Here is a 22,677-nt window from a genome sequence, read left to right as displayed (position 1 = left end):
ACAGCTGAAGATGCATGTGGAGGAACAATGAGAGGATCCAGTGGCATCATTTCAAGCCCTAGTTTTCCTAATGAGTACCATAACAATGCTGATTGCACTTGGACCATTGTAGCAGAGCCTGGGGACACAATCTCACTCATATTTACTGACTTCCAAATGGAAGAAAAGTATGATTACTTAGAAATAGAAGGTTCTGAACCACCTACAATATGGTAAGTAAACAGTTTCAATTCTAACCTAGCACTGATGTCATTGCCTGATGCTGACTGAAGGTCAAAGGACAGCTGTATAGGAGCCTTTAAAAGTTTAGTTATTTAAAAGAACTTATAGTTACAGGAAAATTGTAGGGGCAGCTATCAAAGCTGAGAGATGTTTTTGAAGATAAGGGAACTAATATATTGAATTGTTTGGAATTCTGAAAAATTGAACTTTCCATCAGTATTTCATTATCTATCATTAAAAAGTAATGTGACTTAAGAACAACTTGTATAAAGAAAAAAAAGTTGTTCCTAATGTAATCTATAGTTATGTTCTTAGCATGCTAGTCCATAGTTTGTGGTTCATTTCAAATTAATTGAATAGCCTGGAAAAAAATTCCCTTTGTTTTCATAGCTAGACCTTTTACTTAATCTGTTATCTGAAGGCAAAAATTAAACAGTATAATCTTGGTTAGTATGATCTTTTGTTTGTTTGTTGTTGTTGTTGTTGTTTTAATGGACTCATGGTAACTGCAGAGTTTTCAGAACATGCTCTTAGGGTGTAATATTTTTAGAAGAAAATGTTTCATTATATTATTTTAAAAGTCTGATAGGATTAAAGTGTAAAATAGATTATGAATCAGTAATTGAGTAAAGAACGATGAGATTGTTATAATATAATTGGTAAACACTAGACTAGGAAGGGTTTTTCGAGCCATGAAAAGGATTTGATAAGGACTGAGGGACTTTACTAAAGTATTTTATCAAAAACAATTACATAAAGAGTTTTGAATTTTCAAATGATTATTCTTACTAAGTGCAAAAAAAAAAAAAGATTTGTAGTGGGGCTTAATTAGCTATAGGAAGATCACATAAGAGGTGGTTGCTATCATCCAAGAAAAAAATCATGGAAGCCTAGATTAGAATGGTATTGATGGAGATAAAGAAGTGGAATAAATTAAGGGATATTGAGGGAAGAATAATGAAAAGTACTCTATGGATTGAGGAGTGGTAAAGAAGGTGATGTTTAAGTAAAACATCATTTTCTGACTTGCACAAGTGGGCAAAGCTAGTAGAGATACACACTGATTTGGAAATTGTTGAAGGAAGGTGAAGTGTGAAGCTATGAATATTAAGAATTGTTTTGTATATATGGTTATCTTGGAGTCACTTTGAAAGCTACCATTAAAGCTGGCTAATAGAAAACTATGCCTGCATGATTCAAGAGTTTTGCATCGAAGTATAACTGATTTGTGGTTGATATCTAAGGGAATTGAACTAATAGGCATAAATAGTATTGGCTAGCTAGAGACAGATTGTAATGAGAAGAAATGAGGGAAGTAGGACTGAGTCTGAGCACCAACAGCATATAAATCCCAGGCTTAGAAGAATTATACAGCAAAGCATGCTGAGGAAGTGCATTTAGAGAGGCAGGAGGAATAAGGTATCACATAGACCAGAGAAAGGAAATGTGAAGAAAGAGGAAACAATATCATGGGCTGCTCCTGAGAGGACACAGAGTAAATTTTTTTAAGGCTGTATTTATAGTTGTCTTGGCTTTAGCAAAAGTACTACATGGACCTGTCATCATAATATATTCCTTTGAAAATAAGACAAAGTTACACAGTACTATACCCACCTTTTTTGTTTGCTTGATTTCTCCTCTACCCTTAGGCTGTCAATACTCAGAGTTATATAACTTTAACTCTTTCCATGATAATTTCATGCCTGAATGCAATGAAACTCAGCAGAATTCTCATTTAAAATGTTAGAGAATTCATAAACTCTTGTTTTAGAAATTGCTACTTCTAAAGTGATACATATGGGAGTCATATCGAGGTGGATGATAATGCCAGGAATTTTCCAATAATTATACTGTCTTTTGGTATGCAAGTGATTCCACTAAAAATCTAAGGTTTTAAACTCCAGATATATTTGATTACTAGATATAAAGAAGGAAATTAGAAAACAATGCTTTATAGTGCCTATTTCTTTGTTACCACTGAGCTCTAGAAACCAAAACGTTTGGTTTAGAAACTAACACATTTACTCTGGGGATCATAATATTCCCATTTATGTTCAGGTGGTCACTCCCTTTTCAGATTGTGCATTCTTAGTAGGGATTTGCATATTTCTATATGAATATCTATTTGTATGTTTCTGAGTTTCTAGAACACTGTAGCTTGTCCAGTGATAGCATCAGATCCACACACTGCTCTTCTCTGCTTTTTCTAATTAAATTTACTTATTTCCCTCTTCTTCAGGGAGAAAACAGAAATTTGTTGCCCTACTGTTTTTTAAAATTAGTGTTACAGTAAATGTTTAGGCAGACTTGTCAGAATCCTGATTATATGTGTAATATAACATCAACAAGTTCATTTAGCACTTTTCAAGAAAGTGATACAAATGCCCAAGCTATATTAGATTTCTATAAATGCCAGTTTAAAGATACATAGTGTTGGGCAGCCCAGGTGGCTCAGTGGTTTAGTGCTACCTTCAGCCTAGGGCCTGATCCTGAAGGCCCCGGGATCGAGTCCCACGTCAGGCTCCCTGCATGGAGCCTGCTTCTCTCTCTGCCTGTGTCTCTGCCTCTCTCTCTCTGTGTGTCTTTCATGAATAAATAAATAAAATCTTAAAAAAATTTCTAAAAAAAAGATACATAGTGTCAGTAAATTAATAATATTGCATATGGCCACTTCAGTATAAGAAAGCAGTGTTCCTTTAAATTGCATTAGTTATAGAATTGATGTATAAAGTGATCTGTGAATAATTAACATAAAAATTTAAGTGTGATTCTGGCCCTCTAATTCCTTTAATATTCTCATGTCTAAGATATGGTCACCAAAGTGAAAAATTATATTTCAGGTGGTATTACATTGGTTCTTCCTTTGCATTGCTCATATAATATTTTCAACTCATAATATAATTCAAAAGATAAATATGAATAAAGGAGACATTCACATTCTTTTCATTAAGATTACAAATGGTTCCTTTGACTTCAGATCCCTCATTGAAGGACTGGGGACTTGCCATTGGCTGCTATGTATTAAATTTTGTTCCTGAAGTTCAGGCAGTGAGACAAGCTTTATGTAGCCTGTGTTTGACTTTGACAACATAGACCAAGCCAGCCCAATAATTGTGCTGCACAGAGAGTACTATCAGCAAATGCGTTTCTTGCAAGCTATATATGTTAAATCAGTAGTTGTGGTTTGTTGAACACCAGTCAGCAGCACCACTGCATAATCCACCAGAATGTAGTGAATCCAGTCATATATTACTGGATGATAAAAGTTTATGAGACCTTGTCAATGTCATCTGATTCCATTGCAGTGAAATGAAAAATGACAAAGCACAGAGAAACTTAAATTCAAGTTTCAGCTTTGACTGTTTGTTGGTAGATGAAACTGGGTAAGTTATGTCACCTGCTTAGAGCTCAGGATCCTCATCTACAACATCCAGAGCCTCTCTCAACTCCAGTATTATTTGGCATCACATGCTTAGGTGCTACAACAGGAGCAATGAGGTGGGAGTTAATTAGATATTGCTTTATTAACAAAGTCTTGGTTGGAGAGTGTTTAGATACTCTTTAAAATTATTTCCAAACTTAATCTCTTTAGGTTCTTACTAGACTATCACTCATTCAGTGTTCATTCAGAAATTATTTACTGGGTATCCACTGCATAGCACGCATTGTTCTAAGGGCATCAGCAACCAAAGCAGTGGAGGGGCTTGCTCTTGCAGAATTTATGCTCTATCAGGAGGAATTGACAATAAGCAATAAACAATATAAGGAAGTTGATGACACACTCTGTCTAGAGAGTGATAAGAAAAAAAAGGTGAGGTAGGGTAAGAGAGATCAGGAAATCAGTTGTGGGGTGTTGGAGGTTACCTAATTGAGAAGTTGAGATTTGAGCAGTCTTAAAGGAAGTAAGGGGGTTAGCCAAGCAGAAATTTCAGCAATAAACATCCCAGACAGAAATATGTTTAGAGCAAAATACATAATCCAGAGTGGAGCTCATTGTGCTAAAGTAATAGCTAGTAGGTCATTGTGGCTACAAAAGAATTACATGAGTGAAAGTGGTAGAGAAGAAAAATAATTAATGGAACCCAGAACAAGACCCACATTTGGCTTTTAGTCTAAGTGAAATGGGGAGTCATTAAAGGATTTTGAGTACCCTAAAGACTAGACTTATTTTTTAAAGGATCATTCTGGGTGCTATGTAGGGAACAAACTATAGGAAGGAAAGATAGAAAAATATACAGTATTTGCAGTAAGCTAGGTAAGATACTATAATTGTTAGGATTATGAAATGTCAGTGGAGGTGATGAAAATTGTTACATTTTCAAGACAAGTTAGTGCAATTTCCTAACTGATGAGATGTATAGTTCAAGAAAAAAGAAGAAGCAACAAGAACTCTAAGAAGCAAGGATATCTCTAAGGTTTCTGAAGGCCTGACAGGATGCAATATCCACTGATACTGGGAAGGCTTTTGATAAAACTTTTTTGGAGAGATGATATGGAACTGAATTCTGGACATGTTGTTTGAGATGGCCAATAAGCATACTTAAGAAGATTTCAAGAAGTCAGTTGGGTATCCAAAGTCCTTTTTTAAAAAAGATTTTATTTATTTATTCATAAGAGACACACAGAGAGAGGCAGAGACACAGACAGAAGGAGAGACAGGTTCCCAGCGGGCAGTCTGATGTAAGTCGGGATCCCAAGAACCTGGGATCATGGCCTGAGCCAAAGGCAGATGCTCAACCACTGAGCCACCCAGGTGCCCTGGATATACAAGTCTTAGTTCAGAATTGAAGGTGTGGGATAGAGACCTAAATTTAGAAGTTTAGAATCAGAAGTGATTGTTAAAAGAAGAAAGGAAAAAGAAAAAAGAAAACGAAGAAAAGAAAAGGCTAAAAACTGCGTTCTGGAATGTGACAAAACTCAGGAAAACTGGGAATAACAAGCAAAAGCATTTGAAAAGGAGAGCTGATGAGATAGGAGGAGTACCAGGAGAGTTTGGTTCTCTGGAAGCCCAAGAACGGAAACATAAGACTGATCAGTTGTGTCAAATTTGATAATCAGCTAATAAGATGAGCTCCAAAATTGATCATTGGATTTCATAATATGGAGGTCATTGATTACATAATGAAAGGAGTTTTGTGGTTGACTATTTTATTGAAGTGGTTTTAAGAAAGTATTAGAGAATAGAAATTTCATTAGATTAGTAAAAATAAGCCTTTTGTGGGCTTTTACAAACAAAGGTGAGCAAAGAAATAGGACTAAAGGAGGAAATAGAGTTGAAAGAGTATTTTTATTTTTTTATTTTTGGTTTGTTCTTACTTGAAAGAAGTAAAATGATATGTTTATGATAATGGGAATGACCCTTAGAGTGCCAAAAAAAAAAAAAAAAACTGGTGATGGAGAGAGTGGAGAGAATTGATGGAGGAAAGAGAAGTGGAGGTTATGAAATTAATCCTCCCTTTGAAACATCTGATTGTGAAGGGAAGGAAAGAGGGAAAGATCACAGTCACTAGAGAAGCAGATCAAGAAAATGAAAATGAAAGTGAAAATGAATAGATCAGGTTGGGGATTAATCCATGACAGAGGTTTTATGAGAGAGAAATTAAATCAATTTGGAAACTCCACATATTGAAATAAAAGAGCAAAGGATCATTATCAAAGATTGGAACCAAGAGGAATGAGTGACTAAATATCTCTTATGTAATAAAGGATTCTATAATAATTGTAATTTTTCAGATTAGATGACAGAAAAGACATAATGATGGAAAAGTCAGGAAAACAAGTTAATTGTAAGCTGGAACCAGAGGAGAAATGAGTTTTTCTCGTAAGGTGTAGGGTTGAAGGTTAAGCAGGATTGCAACAGAACATATCTCTATCTCCCCAAGAAATTGGAAATGTGTAACTTAATTATGACATAAATTATAACTTAATATACTATAATATATTATATATCACTTAATATTATATACAACAAAATTTAATTTAATATTAATGTTTCTTAATTATACCTTAATTATCAGATAGTTTTAGATAGGAATAAGATTTAGAACTCATAAAAATGAAATATTGGTTAAATTCAGGGGAAATTTATATGATGTATATTATATGTGTATATTTTTATATGTATGCTAATATTCCACATTTAGTGGTACTTCTCAATGGTGTTTTTGTAATATGTATATCAGAGTTGCCTATGGTGGTTTTTTTTTTTATTGGGAGTTCCACTTCACTTTTATTTTATTTTATTTTTTTATAATAAACTCATTTTTTATTGGTGTTCAATTTACCAACATACAGAATAACACCCAGTGCTCATCCCGACTATGGTGTTTGTTAAAGTGCAGATTTCCCAGCTCCCACACAAACCTGGTGATTTACATTCTGTAGGCATAGAATCAGGAAATCTATAAAGGACGACTCCAATGAATTGCTATAGAAATTAAAGCAATATGTTGAAATGAACTAGGGTGGTGGAAGGGGAGGAGGGCGGGGGGTGGGGGTGAATGGGTGACGGGCACGGAGGGGGACACTTGACGGGATGAGTACTGGGTGTTATTCTGTAAGTTGGTAAATTGAACACCAATAAAAATTAATTTATTAAAAAAAAATAAAAATAAAGCAATATGTTTAGTTTAACCAATATTATAACTGTGTCATATAACCTTCCTGTGAGCATCTCACAGAGCCAAAATATTTCTAACCACTCAAAAATTTGGACAAATTAACATGGTATATCAAACTAATAAAGCTAATTATATAATATATACACATATGTATTTGGTATACACATATGTAATGAATAGCACAAAGATTGTGCTAGTGGATAAATAAATTATCTAACTAAACAGGATGAATTAACCAAAGGAAACTGACAGTTAAGCTTTCTTATGTAAAAATAAATATCGCAGATACTAATCCTATCAGGTGCTCCTATTTACTCCCTTCTGACAATTATTAGCCTAAAACATGCAGTGAAGCTCTGGTTCTGCATATTACTAGTTATCCACAGGGGTTTAAGTAAATTGATTAATATCTATTATGATTCTATAATTTTGGACTCTCTTTTTTATTGTAGTAAGAACATTTAACATGAGATAGGTCCTCTCAACAAACTTTTAAGTTTATGATATAGCATTGTTAACTATAGGCACTGTGTTATATAACATATCTTAGAACTTTCCCATCCTGCATAACTGAAACTTTAAAATTGTTGAATAGCAACTCCTCCATTCTCCCTCCCCCATCCCCTGGAAAATATCATTCTATAATCTGCTTCTATGAATTTAACGGTTTTAGATTGTTCATATAAGTGGAATTATGCAGAACTTGTCCTTCTGTCACTGTTTTATTTCATTTAGCAGAATGTCCTCAAGGTTCATACATGTTGTCCATGTTTGTATGTATAATACCACATTTTCCTTATCTATTGTTCTGTCAAATTCGCTTCTTTTTAGGAAAATTAAATAGGACATTCATAAAAGGATAAGATACTGGAGCCAGAGGGATTTTAAGGATTCAGCTGCCCTGTTTTCCTCTTAGAGGGAGATGAATACTGGAGCTCAATGTGTATTCTGAATATTCAAAGTGACAATTGAGCTCCTCAAATACTTGCTCCAGTGTACTTTTTAATAAAATACCTCTTAGTATGCATACAACCAGAGCTTTAAATATATGTTATATATATTTAAATATATAGCTAAATATTATATATTATATATATTATATATATCTTATATATCTAAATATATATACACACAAAAAGTATATCAGTAAAATATTTTAAAAACCTGAGATTTTGACATATAAATATTATAGTATATATTACTGTTTTTAAATATATCCTGAAGTTGTTATTTTAGATCTGTTTTATGCTTAAACATAATTTTACTCTAAAGATTTAGAAATTATACTAGATATCTGAGAATGCTTAGTGTGTATAATCTACCATTTTAGTACCTTTAAATATATATATTTTTTGCCTTAAGGAGGACCCATTTGGCAATGTAGCAGGAAGAGGGGATGTATGTAAATCTTGATTATCCATAAAAAAAGAATTATCATAGGTGCTACAACAAAATTATAATATATGAAACAAGAATTAACACAAATATAAGATGATTACTAAGAGAAACATTTTCAAAGGTTTTTAAAAGACCAGTTCCATTTAAATGCAAAGTATTTCATCTTTGATTGTTTAAGGTCCAAAACCCTCATTTGTTAAATGTACCCCACATCTTAGACATATAAGCAACTATATACATAAAATAAAATATATAGCTTTCATTTACACAGTTATTTATGACTAATTTGAGGTTATCCTTCTAATTATTGATGTAGAGATGGAAAATCATTTAGTGCTGTTTTTATAGCTTTAAAAATCAGACCTTACATTCATAGTTACATCTTTATTAAATAACTTGCATTTTCAAAGTATTCCTGCATCCACAGAAGTAAACGAGTGCCTATTCTGCTTTTAAATTTAAGATATTCAACAAAATAAAATATTTTAATTATTAAATTCACTAATTAAAGATGTGTTTTAACTTCAAAGGGAAAAGATGTCTGATTCCAGTTTTTATTTTGTGTGTTTTTTTTTCATAAAGACTGTAAAACTACAGATTTCTAAAGTTAAACTAGAACCTGAGTATATGAAATTTAGACTAATTTCATTAATCATATTTAATCCATGGAAATCAAGAACAATCTTGTCTCTGTTATTTGTGAGGAACTCCTAGTATATGCTTTTCATTATCCCTTGCTTTCCTTACCTCCTCTCTCTAATAAAGAACTCCTATGAATTTACCCAGGGTGACTACAACTCTGAAACTCCAAACTTCAATATTCTTGCTTACTGTCATCATCTGTTTTTTTTTTTTTGTTATCACTGAAAATTCTAGTGCCTGTCATATTCATTTCATAATTTATTAACCTGTAACTTAGTCTTAGCCAGGAGGCAACATCACTCCATTTTGACAAGAGAAAAGTGCGAAGCAACAGATATATCAGTGTTTACCTTTGTATGTGTATGGAAGAAATGGAGATATGCCCTTTCTAGTGGTTTCTATTTTATCCCTGATGATAAAGGTCATCTGCTGAAAGTGAGAGGAGGTGATAGTTTAGGATATTTAGGAGAGTGGGATCATTTAAAATATCTTCTGTAGAAAGTGATAAAACAGAACAACAACAAAAAAACCCCAAACAACCAGGGTTGTTTTTTTTTTAAAGATTTATCTATTCATTCATGAGAGACACACACAGAGAGAGAAAGGCAGAAACACAGGCAGAGAGAGAAGCAGGCTCCCTGCAGGGAGCCCCAATGGGGACTTCACACCCTGAGCCAAGGGTAGATACTCAACTGCTGAGCCACTCAGGCTCCTGAACTAGGGAAACAGAAGGATTGCTGGATGGTGTTTTGGATCCAGTTAGAATTTTACAAGATGAATTTGAAGTGTCAACAATTGATGAATTTGAATATTTTTATAACACTATCTAGCAACTTAGATGCAAGTATAAAAAGATATGAAGCATCATTGCTGGCTCATGCAATGTTAGGGCAGAAGAGAAGAGGGTTAAAGGTATTGACAGAGCACAGCCTGGAGAGGGAAAGAAGTGACTTCCAATGGAGTTTGCCTCATTCATTCATTCATTCATTTATTCATTCAAGTAGAGTTGACATACAATGTTTCATTGGTTTCAGGTGTACAACATAGACTTTCAACACTTCTATACATTATATATCAAAACCACAATAAAACACCACCTTACAACCTGTCATAATGGCCAGAATTAAAAAGATAAGAAATAATGAGTCTTGGTGAGGATGTGGAGAAAAAGGAAACCTCGTGCACTCTTGGTGGCAGTGTAAATTGGTACAGCTACTGTGGAAAAAAGTCTGGAGTTCCTCAAGAAATTAAAAAGTTCCATATGATCTGATAATTCCACCACTAAGTATTTACTCAAAGAAAATATCCATAAGTTTTATTTCTTAGTAAAAGCCATTTATTCCTAACAGCTTATATAAAAAAGAACAAATACTAATTGAAAATCAAAATCTGTGAAATAGAACATAAGGTTTTAATGATATGTAGGTTATCATATGTAGGGCATATATGTTTCTAAACACAAATGTGTGTTTCTAAAACACAAATAGCTTAGACTGAGTTTTTTAAAATAAACTTTGAAATAGGCTAAATTTCTTCATTTTAACAGGAATGATTTCATTCTAGTTAAATAAGGTAAAATCTAATTCTTGAGTTAGTTACTACTTTTGAAAGTTATGTAATTATCTTCATCCTCTAACATAATTTTCATAAAAGTATCCCTTGTCTAACTTGACTAATTTTCCTTGTACAGCAAATGACTTTTTGTCCCTCAAAAACTCTTAATGGCAAATCTTTATTTCAAAAGTGCTTTGGTGCCAGAGTCCAAAATAATTAACCATCACCTGTAGAAATATCTCCAAAGAAACTTTATAAAGCATAAAAATTAAATCTTAAAACTTGTTTTTCAACTCCCTTCTTTTGGTTGAGCAGTAGAAGACTTGGGTTATAAGTCATACTTCTCTGCAATACCTCTCTCTGCTTCAGTGACTCTGATCATCTTTGCTGAATATTCATTTTCTGTTCAACGTAACTTCCTACTTTAACACAATATTTTAAATAGAGTCAACAGTCCTATTGTTTAGGAAAGGCAGATCTTTTCTTTTTCTTTTTTTGTTTGTTTTGTATCCTTGGTTAAGCATGAAACAATATAGAGAATGAATGTTGCAAAAGGATATAGATTTTTCAATTCAAGAGACAGCTGTTGAAAGACCATTGGGAAAATCAAAGTCAGATTACAGAGGGTCTAATAAAGGAAGGCATGGAGATTTTGATCATATTATATCACATAACACCAGAAGATTTTAATAACATTTAGCACATATTCTACTTGAAAATAATGGATATTTTAAAATTAATTTTCATTCATTATCTCTCATGAAGCAAAATATATGCAGGAGTTGTCCATCCATGTATTCAACAAGGTAAGTGTGTATTTGACTTGCTTTATAGAAGGTAACATGTCAGTATTGAATATGTCATTAACTTTATGACCTAGAATATACAATTTATGTTTTCAGTCCAAAATTATTTTGGAGAAATGAAAAAGAAGAACAATTTTGCTAGAGAAACAATTGGCTTTATTTAGGCTGAAAGATCGGTAAAAAAAAATAACAATCCCTTTTGGCATAGCAAAGGTTGGCTGGAGGAAGGAAAAAAAAGATTACTAAATTACTCCAGTAATATGAATGACCAAAAATAAAACAATATAAGAGCAGAGAAAGAAGAAAGGGTCATACAGAGTAAAATTATTTATTGAGATGTGAGAGTGGAAGTAGATAGGACAATAGGACAAGAAATTTCATCAGAGACTTATGATTCAGAGAGTTATCAAGGAAAATACATACTCAAAGTTCAATATTAAGATATTTGCTCACCTGGGTCAAAATTTAATAATTAATACCAGTCTTGTGGGGAAATTGTGGACAATTGAAATCTGTTGAAATCAGCCTTGAAAGATTTGCCTCAGTGGTTAAAAAGAGGTTTACTTCCACTTGACGTGTGATCCCAATGTGTGTAATATATGTATTATCAAGGAAAGTTACAAATGTGTCTGTGTCCTAACCAGGATAAATTTTCAAAAAAGGAACAAAAGTGTTTCTCCCCTCAAATCCTTGCCTCATGATGTGGAATGTGCTGTGTAGTTTCTCTGGAAATAGTAGGTTTAAACCGTGGATGTTTTTGAGATAGAAACGAAATCCACCTCAACTATATTAGCTGTTAAATTCTAAAGAATCTGTGATTTGGAAATTATTTTTATAATTTATTTTGTTTTATTCTTTTAAGCAACATTTTCAATTATTTTTAAAAGTTTTCTAAATTTTGATTTCAGTATAGTCACCATATGGCGTTATGTTAGTTTCAGGTGTACAACATAGTGATTCAACAATTCTATATATTACTCATTACTTATCATGATAAATGTACTCTTTAATCCCCATCACCAATTTTGCTGATCTCTAACCTACCTCCCCTCTTGAAATCATCAGTTTGTTCTCTACAGTTGAGTCTGTTTCTTGGTCTCTCTCTCTCTCTTTTGTCATTGTTTGTTTGAGTGAAATCATATGGGTATTTATCTTTCTCTGTCTTATCTTGCATAGCATTATACATTCTAGCTCCATCCAGGTTGTTGAAAATGGCAAGATTTATTCTTATTTATGGCTGAGTTATACATACATATATATATATACATATATATCTTTATTTATCTTCTTTATCCATTATGTGTGTGTATTAATATCTTTCTTATCTAGTCATCTATCTATGGAGAGTTGGGCTGCTTCTATATCTTTGCTATTGTACATAATGCTGCAATGAATTTAGGGATGTGTGTATCCCTTTGATTTAGTGGAGTTTTTTATTTTTTAAAATTTTTGGGGTAAACACCCAAATTACTGGATTACTGGATCATAAGGTAGTTCTATTTTTAACTTTTTGAGGAACCTCCATACTGTCTTCCATTGTGGCTGCCTTAGTTTTTATTCTCACCAACAGCATGCAGGGTCATTTTCTCTACAACCTTGCCAACATTTGCTTCTTGTGTTTTTTTTTTTTTTTAGTCATTCTGACAGGTGTGAGTGAGATGATATCTCATTGTGGTTTTGATTTGCATTTCACTGATGATGAGTGCTGTTGAGCATCTTTTCATGTATCTGTTGGCCATCTGGATGTCTTCCTTGAAGAAATACTGTTCATGTCTTTTGCCCATTTTAAAATTAGATTGTTTTTTGGGTGTTGAGTTATATACATTCTTTATATATTTTGAATAATAACCCTTTATTGGGTATTTCATTTGCAAATATTTTCTCCCATTCAGTAGGTTGTCTTTTAATTTTATTATTTCCTTTACTGGGCAGAAGCTTTTTATTTTGATGTAACCCCAATAGTTCATTTTTGCTTCTGTTTCCTTTACCTCAGGAGACATATCTAGAAAGATGTTTTTGTGGCTGATACCAGAGAAATTACTGCCTGTACTCTCTTGTAGGACTTTTATGGTTTTATGTCTCACAATTAAATCCTTAATTTATTTCCAGTTAGTTTTTATGTAGAGTGATAGAAAGTGGTCCAGTTTCATCCTTTTGGATGTAGCTGTCCAGTTTTCCCAATGTCATTTGTTGAAAATATTGTCTTTTTCCCATTGTATATTCTTTCCTACTTTGTCAAAGATTAATTGACCATGTAATTATGAGTTTTTTTTCTGGGTTTCATTCTGTCCCTTTAATCTGTGTGTCTGTTTTTGTGCCAATACCATACTGTTTTGATTACTAGAGCTTTGAAATGTACCTTGAAATATGGAATTGCGACATATCCAATTTTGTCTTTGTTTTTTAAGATTGCTTTGGCTATTTGGGGTCTTCTGTGGCTCCACACAAAATTTAGGATCATTTGTTCTAGTTTTGTGACAAATGCTATTGATATGTTGATGGGAATTGCATCAAATATGTAGATTGCTTTGGGTAGTATAGACATTTTAACAATATTTGTTTTTCCAATCCATGAGCATGGACTGTCTTTTCATTTCTTTAAGTTATCTCAGTTTCTTTCATCAGCGTTTTATAGTTTTCAGAGTACGGTTCTCATACTTTTTGGTTGAATTTATTCCTAGATATTTTTTTACTTTGGTGCAATTGCCAAAGGGATTATTTATCTCAATTTCACCTTGTGCTGCTTCATTATTATTATATAGAAATGCAACAGATTTCTGTACATTGCTTTTTTTCCCTGAGATTTTACTGAATTGATTTGTCAGTTCTAATTGTTTTTGGTGGAGTCTTTAGTATTTTCAATGTATAAGAACATGTCATCTGCAAATAGTGAAAGTTTTAATTCTTCCTTATCAATTTGGATGTCTTTTATTTATTCTTGTTATCTGATTGCTGTGATTAGGACTTTTAGTACTATGTTGAATAGGAGTGGTGACGGTGGACATCCCTGTCTTCCTGAACTTAGCAGAAAAGCTCCTTGTGTTTGCTGTTTTTCTTTTCTTCTTTTGTTTTTTAATATATGGGCTTTATTATGTTGGTATGTGTTCCTTAGCGGGGAACCCACTTTGTTGAGGTTTTTTTTTTTAATCATGAATGGACATTTCACTTTGTCAAATGCTTTTTTTCTGCATCTATTGGAATGATCATATGGCTTTTATCCTTTTATGTGATGTGCAATATTTTTTCTCATTAAAATTTTATTTTAATAGGTCTCAAAATTCTGTGACAGAATTTTATTCAAGTTGTTTCCATTAAAATCCTGATTTTAACAAATTAATAAGTTAAAACTGTGACATACACACAAAAACAAATGGTCCACAAAACATTCTCCTTTCGTTTTGAAGGTTTTATGATGCATTGTTATCATTAACCAGTCTTTTACTATTAAACTTAAATGATCAATTGACAAAAACAGTTCCGAGATGATTCTTCCAGCACTTATTAAGACTAGTGTGGTAGGTGTTGGGGATAATGTTCACTTAGTCTTCTGAGCTTTCTGGGCAGACTTGATGACCTTGCCAGCTCCAGCTGCTTTCTTGCCCATTGCTTTGATGACACCTACAGCATCTGTCTTATGTTACAAATAGCAAAATGGCCCAGAAGAGGCTTGCAAGGAACCATATCAATAATAGAAGCATTGCTAGATTTCAAGACTTAGGACCATGTTCCAGCTTTTTTTCCCATAATGATGATCAATCTTCTTTAGCTCAGCAAACTTACAAGCAGTGTGAACTGTATGATAATCCAGCACAGGTGCATATCCAGTACTGATTTGGCCCATATGTTTTAGCATAATCACCTGAGCCATGAAGCCAGCTGCTTCCATTGGTGGGTCATTTTTGCTGTCACCAGCCACATTACCAGAACAAACATCTTTGACATTGAAGCCCACATTATGCACATGAAGAGCCTTACTCAAAACTCAATGGCACATTTCAACAGACTTTACTTCACTTGTAACATTGACTGGAGCAAAGGTGACCATCATGCTGGGGGTAAGAACACCAGTCTCGGTCCATGAGGACAGTACCAGTACCACCAATATTCTAGATATCCGGGGTGGGGGGGAATGCAGTGGCTTGTCAGGTGGACAAATTGGTGGCAGAATGCAACCAGAGCCTCAAGCATTGTGGTTCCATTGGCACTGCCATCTTTAGGGTAACTATCCATCCCTTGAACCAAGGATATTAGCACTTGGCTCCAGCATGCTGTTACCATTCCAACCAGAAATTGGCACAAATGCTACTGTGTTCAGGTTGTAGCCAATTTTCTTAATATAGGTGCCGACTTCCTTAAAGATTTCCTATTTCTTCTGGCTGTAGGGTGGCTTGGTGGAATCCATTTTTTTTTAACACCAACATTAGTTGCTTCACACTTAGTATGTAAGCCAGAAGGGCATGCTCACAGGTCTGCCCATTCTCGGAAATACCTGCTTCAAATTCGCCAACACCACAGTAGCAATAAGGACAGTACAGTCAGCCTGAGATGTGCCTGTAATCATATTTTTGATAAGATCACTACTTCCTGAGGCATCGACGTTGGTCACATAATACTTGCTGGTTTTGAATTTCCATAGGGAAATATCAGTGGTGATACCATGTTCACATTCAGCTTTCAGTTTATCCAAGACCCAGGCATCCTTGAAGTCTGTTCTCATCGCAGCAGCCTCCTTCTCAAATTTTTTTTGATACTTCTTTAGTCTATTCCACCACATTTGTAGGTCAGATGACCAGTAGTGTTAATCTACATTCAATAATGAAGATCTATATGCCCAATAATGAAGATGTTGATATGAGTCTTTTCCTTTCCCATTTTAATTTGGGTTTCATGGTGATTTTCATGACATTTGTGTTGTGGTGGCAAGTTTGTTGCAAAAAAAGCTTAATATTTTCAATTAAATTAGAGTTCATGAAAATCTTCAATGGATATTGATTCAACTGGAAATTCAAGTCATACTTCCAAAGAAGTACACTAGAATATCACTTAAAGAAAGACTAGACTATATCATATTCAAAAAAATCACTAATTTTTTCATGGCCTTTTTCAGATGCTAGTATTCTTAATGAGTATAAATAAAACCAGTATATATAGTAAACATGCCTTGCTGAAGCCTTAGATAAATTATAAATATCAATGACATATATTCTTAGTGTAATGAATTAAAAATGCTCACACAAACATACATGCTTCCAATAATGTTTTTTGGTTTTAATTTTTCTTTGTCATAATGTCTATTTTTTTTATGATAGTCACAGAGAGAGAGAGAGAGAGAGAGAGAGAGAGGCAGAGACATAGGCAGAGGGAGAAGCAGGCTCCATGCACCGGGAGCCTGACGTGGGACTCGATCCCAGGTCTCCAGGATCACGCCCTGGGCCAAAGGCAAGTGCCAAACTGCTGTGCCACCCAGGGATCCCCATAATGTCTATTTTTAATGGAATTTTTCTTTTTAAACAATTCTTTCTTCCACAAATTTAATTCCCTAGCCACTATAGTTTCCAAAGTTTATGAATTTCATTTTTAAATTATTCTTTATTTTGATAGGGATTGATTGAAGGAGCATGACAGAATGTGATATTATTAGAAATCATTTGAGTACTGGTTAGCTACCAAGAACTTCTTTAGAATGAGAAAATGGATTTTTACAATCGTAGCAAAACTGAATCTATCTCTTTGGAACAGAGTAACATTAACCAAAACTCACATAAGATAGAATACTAATTTAGCCATTCACCACATTTCCATCTTGACTCCCACCCTTGCCTCTCATGCTTCAGCATAATGGCATCTCTTCAGTTTCATAAAATATGACATATTTAAGACCTTTCCATATACATTCCATCTTCCTGAAATGTTCTCATCCTTCTCTATTTTCCTCTAACACCTATTCTCTCTCAAAAAAAAAGTTTTAATTTATTATTTATTCATGAGAGACACAGAGAAAGAGGCAGAGACGTAGGTAGAAGGAGAAGCAGGCTCCGTGCAAGGAGCCTGATGCAGGACTTGATCCCAGGACTCTAGGATCACACCCTGGGCCGAAGGCAGGCACTTAACTGCTGAGCCACCCCAGGATCCCCCTATTCCCTCTTTTAATTACAGATTAAAAACTACTTCTGTTATGTCTTCCCTGATTACGAGTATTTAAAGTAGCTAAAATCGTTGAGGTACAATTTCACATTACAGTCTACATCTTTCAACACTCACCAGGTTTCAATTACTTGTGCAATGCTTATATTCCTTCTATATCATAAGCTTCATGAAGACAGATAACATGTTTGTTTAATTTAATAATCTTAGGGATATGCACAGAGCATATTATACGTTCCATACTTAGTAAATGTATGAATAAATGAATGATAATTATTTTATGTGTCATAAAATTGTGTTACCATAATAACATTATTTCCCTGTTAGTAGATGTTTATGGCTAAGTTATATTCTACTTAGAAGCTTCCTTGATGAGCACAGATAGGATAGGAAAAGGCAGTTTTTAGTGTTAACATTCCTAGGTTGCAATCGCCAAATATGATTATTTCCAGATTGTAATACTTGCCACAGAGATAAGAATGATCAAGTCCATGCTGGTTGGCTGCTCTGTTTGGTTGGCTTCTAGCCCTTTGGAATTTCCATCTCTGTAAACTGGACAAGTTATAAGCTGTAGATTGAGGTTTTGCTTCCTAATGTTCATATTCATGCCCTGCCTCATAGTCTTTTTGAACTTTTCATACACATGTTATACAGGCATCACTTCCTAGGAAAATTAGTGTAGCAGAATCTTTGATACATATTATGTGCTAAAAAGATAATGTAGTCTTCATTCATTCAAGAGACATATCAGACATTGTGCTGGGGAATAGATTTATACTATTTAACAAAATATTCATTACTTCTGCTCTCATGGAGCTTATAGTCCATTCCCTTCTTCATATGCTTTACAGAATTAAAGTTACTTAACTGGTTCTAAAGATGCAGACATGCCTTGGTTTAAGAGTTACACAAAATAGTAACTTGATCTTGTCTTTCAAATAATTCTTGTTATTACCTAATATGTTTCATGATCTTCTTGATGATAGATTTATATTGGTCCAATTTAATAAAAATATATATTAAGATATAACTGAAAAATAAGCATCCGGGGATAACCTTTTTCATTATTCTTTTCTGATGTGCATTACCTTGTACTTATAATTAGTTATTACTATCTTTTTGCCTCACATTTAATTTTCTGCATGCACATTGTTGTGATTTGAAGGCATTATTCTTTTGTCTTGTTATGTAATCATAAAAATGTATCATGCTAAATAAAATATAATGTAAAATTTCCAGTTAAAATCAGTATTTATTAAATAGCTATTACATGTGATACATTGTTCTAGAAGTTGAAAATATCATAAAAAGAAAAGTAAGTGTAAGCAACCTAGTTTTGCATTTTGTATTATATGCTTGGAGAAATGGTATTAGAAGTTCCAAATACCAAGGTATAGGGTAGAAACATTTAAGAATTCAGAAAAGAGAGAAACATTTAGATTGCGTTTGTCAGAGAAAATTCCACAGAAATCATGAAATGTATGCTGAGTGTTAAAGAGTGGTAGGTAGTCTTTGGAGCAGTTCTTTTAAATTCCCGACTGAGGGGCAGCCTGGGTGGCTCACAGGTTTAGCGCTGCCTTCCACCCAGGGCATGATCCTGGAGACCTGGGATGGAGTCCCGCCTCGGGTCCCTAGGTGGGGCCTGCTTCTCCCTCTGCCTGTGTCTCTGCCTCTCTCTCTCTCTGTGTCTGTCATGAATAAATAAATAAAATCTTAAAAATAAAATTTCCTGAGTTGTTTCCATTATGCCAAACTATCACTTCTTTGTTCCCATATTTAGTGGATAGTATTGTGTCCCTCTGGAAAACATGTTCAGGTCCTAACTTGTACTGTGAATGTGACCTTATTTGGAAATAGGATCCTTGTTGATGGATTCAAAGCAAGATCAGATCAGATTAGATTGGCGTTGGTCCTAGTCCATTGACTGTTGTCTTAAGAGGAGTGAAATTTGGATACAGAGAAGAAGGATATGTGATCATGAGGCGGAGATTGGAATGATGTACCTACAAGCCAAAAAACAAGGATTGCTGGCAACCATCCAAAACCTAGAAAGAGACGAGGAGGAATTCTTCACTAGGGCCCTAAGATAGACCTTGAGAGTTGATTCCCAACTTCTCATGTCCAGAACAGTGAGACAATAAAATTCTGGTATTTTTAGATACCTAATTTATGGAATTTTATTATAGCGTTCTTGGGAAATTAATAAACAGCGATTTTCAGTAATTTGTTTGCTAACCTGTTTCATATGGTAGACATCTTATTTAAGAATTCAGGAATATATAGCCACAAAATAAAAAGTATATATGATGGAATTACTTATATTTTCCTACTTCCATTAAATAAGATCATTGTGGAAGAAATTAAATTTGAGTTTCCTGATTCTAACCATAGACAACTGGAAAGTAGAAAATTGGGTTTTACTCATTTTCTCTTCCCATTTTTTGAAAAGTAACAGAAATAATGATAGAGATGGAAATAAATGGTTTTCAGAAGGTGAAAATATGATCATGGGCTTTTTGTTGAATCTCAATTGAAATAGAAAGTTATAAACTTACATGGTCTGTATTATCTGTTTCAGTTAAATTTGGTTTGTCTGGATAGAAACTACAACCAGGGAAATAGCTCTTCTGGAAACTTGATGAGAAACGTGTAATTCTTTTCCTGGCCAGTTCCTTTTTGTAATGAAAATATTCATAGTGGTAGAAACTCTTATTGTGCCTAATGAATTAATGACTTCTTCATATGAATTTCCATGATATTTCATATATACCTGTATTGTGTTACTCATCACATTGCACTAGGGACTTTTTGTCTTTCTTATACTAAATAGTGAGTTCTTAAGGGACAAAATCATTATTCTTATGTGTATTGCCTGTGGCTAATGCAGTGTATGGTGCATAGCAGGTGCAAAATAAATATTTGTGAATTGGGATGCCTGCATGGCTCAGTGGATGAGCGTCTGCCGTCAGCTCAGAGCATGATCCCTCAGATCCAGGATTGAGTCCCACATCGCACTCCTTGCAGCAAGCCTGCCTTCTCCCTCTGCCTGTGTCTCTCTCTGCCTCTCTCTCTCTCTCTCTCTCTCATGAATAAATAAAATCTTCACAAATATTCTGATATGATAGGCATAACTTTGAATAGCCGTGTCTATTCCCAGTGTGGTTTATTTTAATGTAATTTTTAAATAGTAAAAAGCTTCAGACTTTTTCTTTGACCTTATTCCAGTAAAGAAGACAGTTGTTGTATGATTTAATTAAGCATTCTGTCATGAGATTTTAGTTTAGACTCTTTCCTGTGTACAGTTGAGTTGGTTGGCAGTGTTCTATTTAAGTGTTGAAGTCCATTTGGCAAACATCATCCATTATATGTGCCAGAGACAGGTTAAGCGTAAAATAAAATAAAATAAAATAAAATAAGCAAGCAAATAAGACCCTGCTCTTGACCATAGCGGACAGAAGAGACATTTCTCCCCAAATGAGGCAGGGAATGCTATGCAGGTCCTGAAGGAAGAACATCTGGACCTGGAATTGGTAGAATGAGAGAAATGAAGACATTTTAAAATACCAAGGCAGTTTCTGATAAATTTAACACACTTTTAAGACCTTATCTATATTATTTGGAAGATATCTAACCCAAGTTTCATTACAATAGTGTCCTTAAGCCAGAGTATGTTGTTGCAAGCGTTCAGTCAGAATATTATAACAGAGAACTGTTTCAGTGACTCCTTAAAGAACTCTAAAAATAATTAATATTAAATGAGAAAGCTCTTCAATAATTTTGCTTCAACAAATATTTGAAGTATGTCCTTCTAGTATGCCACTGTCTAGATAAGTCATACCCATATGATTTTCCTTCATCTAATTTTGTAGAAAAGATTGGAGTTCCAGTTCTAACACTCAAAGAATCCTTTTTTTTTTTTTTTTTTTAGCCAATGCATCAATTCCTTTAAATTTATTATGTTATCTCAAAAGCAGTCTTTTTAAGAATTTAAACTTAGGGATCCCTGGGTGGCGCAGTGGTTTAGCGTCTGCCTTTGGCCCAGGGCACGATCCTGGAGACCCGGAATCGAATCCCACGTCGGGCTCCCGGTGCATGGAGCCTGCTTCTCCCTCTGCCTGTGTCTCTGCCTCTCTCTCTCTCTCTGTGACTATCGTAGATAAATTAAAAAAAAAAAGAATAAAAAAAAAGAATTTAAATTTAAGCAGTCTATATATAATATTCCTTCTAGTTCAGAATAAAAACATGGAACTAAGCTGAATGGAAGAAAAATAAATATTTGATATTACAGAAAATTGTCCTGGTGATTATCTATTACCAACCAGCAAGCACATTTGGGGAATAAGATTATCTGTGGTAGAAATATAAATATAGGTTTTATATTAATACAAGAAGTTTAAGTTTGCTAATCTTAGAATTTATTAACTTTATATACTTTTTTATCTTGTATGTATTGAGTAATGGTATTTATTCTGAGAAATTTGAAATTATTTTTATCGTCTTAATCATCTATTTAATTTGGATATTTGAATTTGAAGGATAGTTTAGGATAATTAAGGATAATAAATATTTGAGAAAGAGATGAATGACAAAAAAAAATTACAATGCAAATATACTTTTTCTCCCCCTGCAGCAGGTTTGCTTGCCCAAAGCAGAATTTCCGTTAAGCTAAAATATATACTGCTTTCTCACAGGCTTTACTTCAGTAATGTTAGGTGTTGCAGAGAATAACAGATACAAATTAGCTGGTACTCTAACCTTCTTTGTGTTCTTTGGGCCAGGAGCCCTGGCGTGGTTTCCTACATGTAGTGGTCCAGTTCTGAAGGTATTCCATAAGCACTTCTCTCTACATTTACATGCAGATAGGATTCACAGGAGGACTCCACCCAGCCATTACTGTTTGAATAGAATAAGAAAATGATATAGTGCTTTTAGCTAACTCATGATATTTTCAAACTAGTTTTCCCTAAAGAGAAACAGAATAAAATAAAACGTGGACTTTATAATAATTATTTCCACCTTTATTAAAAGCCAACATAGAGGTGCCTGGGTGGCTCAGTTGGTTAAGCTCGGACTCTTGATTTTGGCCCAGGTCATGAGCTCAGGGTCATGAGATGGAGCCCCACACTTAGCAGGGAGTCTTCTTGAGATTTTCTCTCTCCCTCTCCCTCCGTCCCTGCCCCATGCTCAAGTGCATACACACCCGCACACACTCTCTCTCTAAATTAAATCTTTAAAAAAGAGCAGCAACATAAACATCCAAAAATTAACCAACAATGAACCTATTAAACCCA

The 22,677-nt window shown here is 34.0% G+C and overlaps 1 protein-coding gene across 3 annotated transcripts in view; it reads left to right on the top strand.

Moving 5' to 3' along the window:
- The window catches only part of CSMD3 (CUB and Sushi multiple domains 3), a 1,184,516-nt gene that overhangs the window by 350,383 nt on the left and 811,456 nt on the right, over positions 1–22,677 (top strand). For all 3 annotated transcript variants that reach the window (XM_055314112.1, XM_055314111.1, XM_055314109.1), the window contains exon 5: positions 5–212. In XM_055314112.1, coding sequence (XP_055170087.1) covers positions 5–212 — 208 coding nt within the window. The remainder of the gene's footprint in view (positions 1–4; positions 213–22,677) is intronic.

This window comes from Nyctereutes procyonoides, unplaced genomic scaffold, assembly GCF_905146905.1.
Source record: "Nyctereutes procyonoides isolate TBG_1078 unplaced genomic scaffold, NYPRO_anot_genome, whole genome shotgun sequence".
Classification (NCBI taxonomy): Eukaryota; Metazoa; Chordata; class Mammalia; order Carnivora; family Canidae; genus Nyctereutes; species Nyctereutes procyonoides.
Note: the sequence above shows the minus strand (reverse complement) of the source record. Positions and strands in the feature narration are given on the sequence as shown.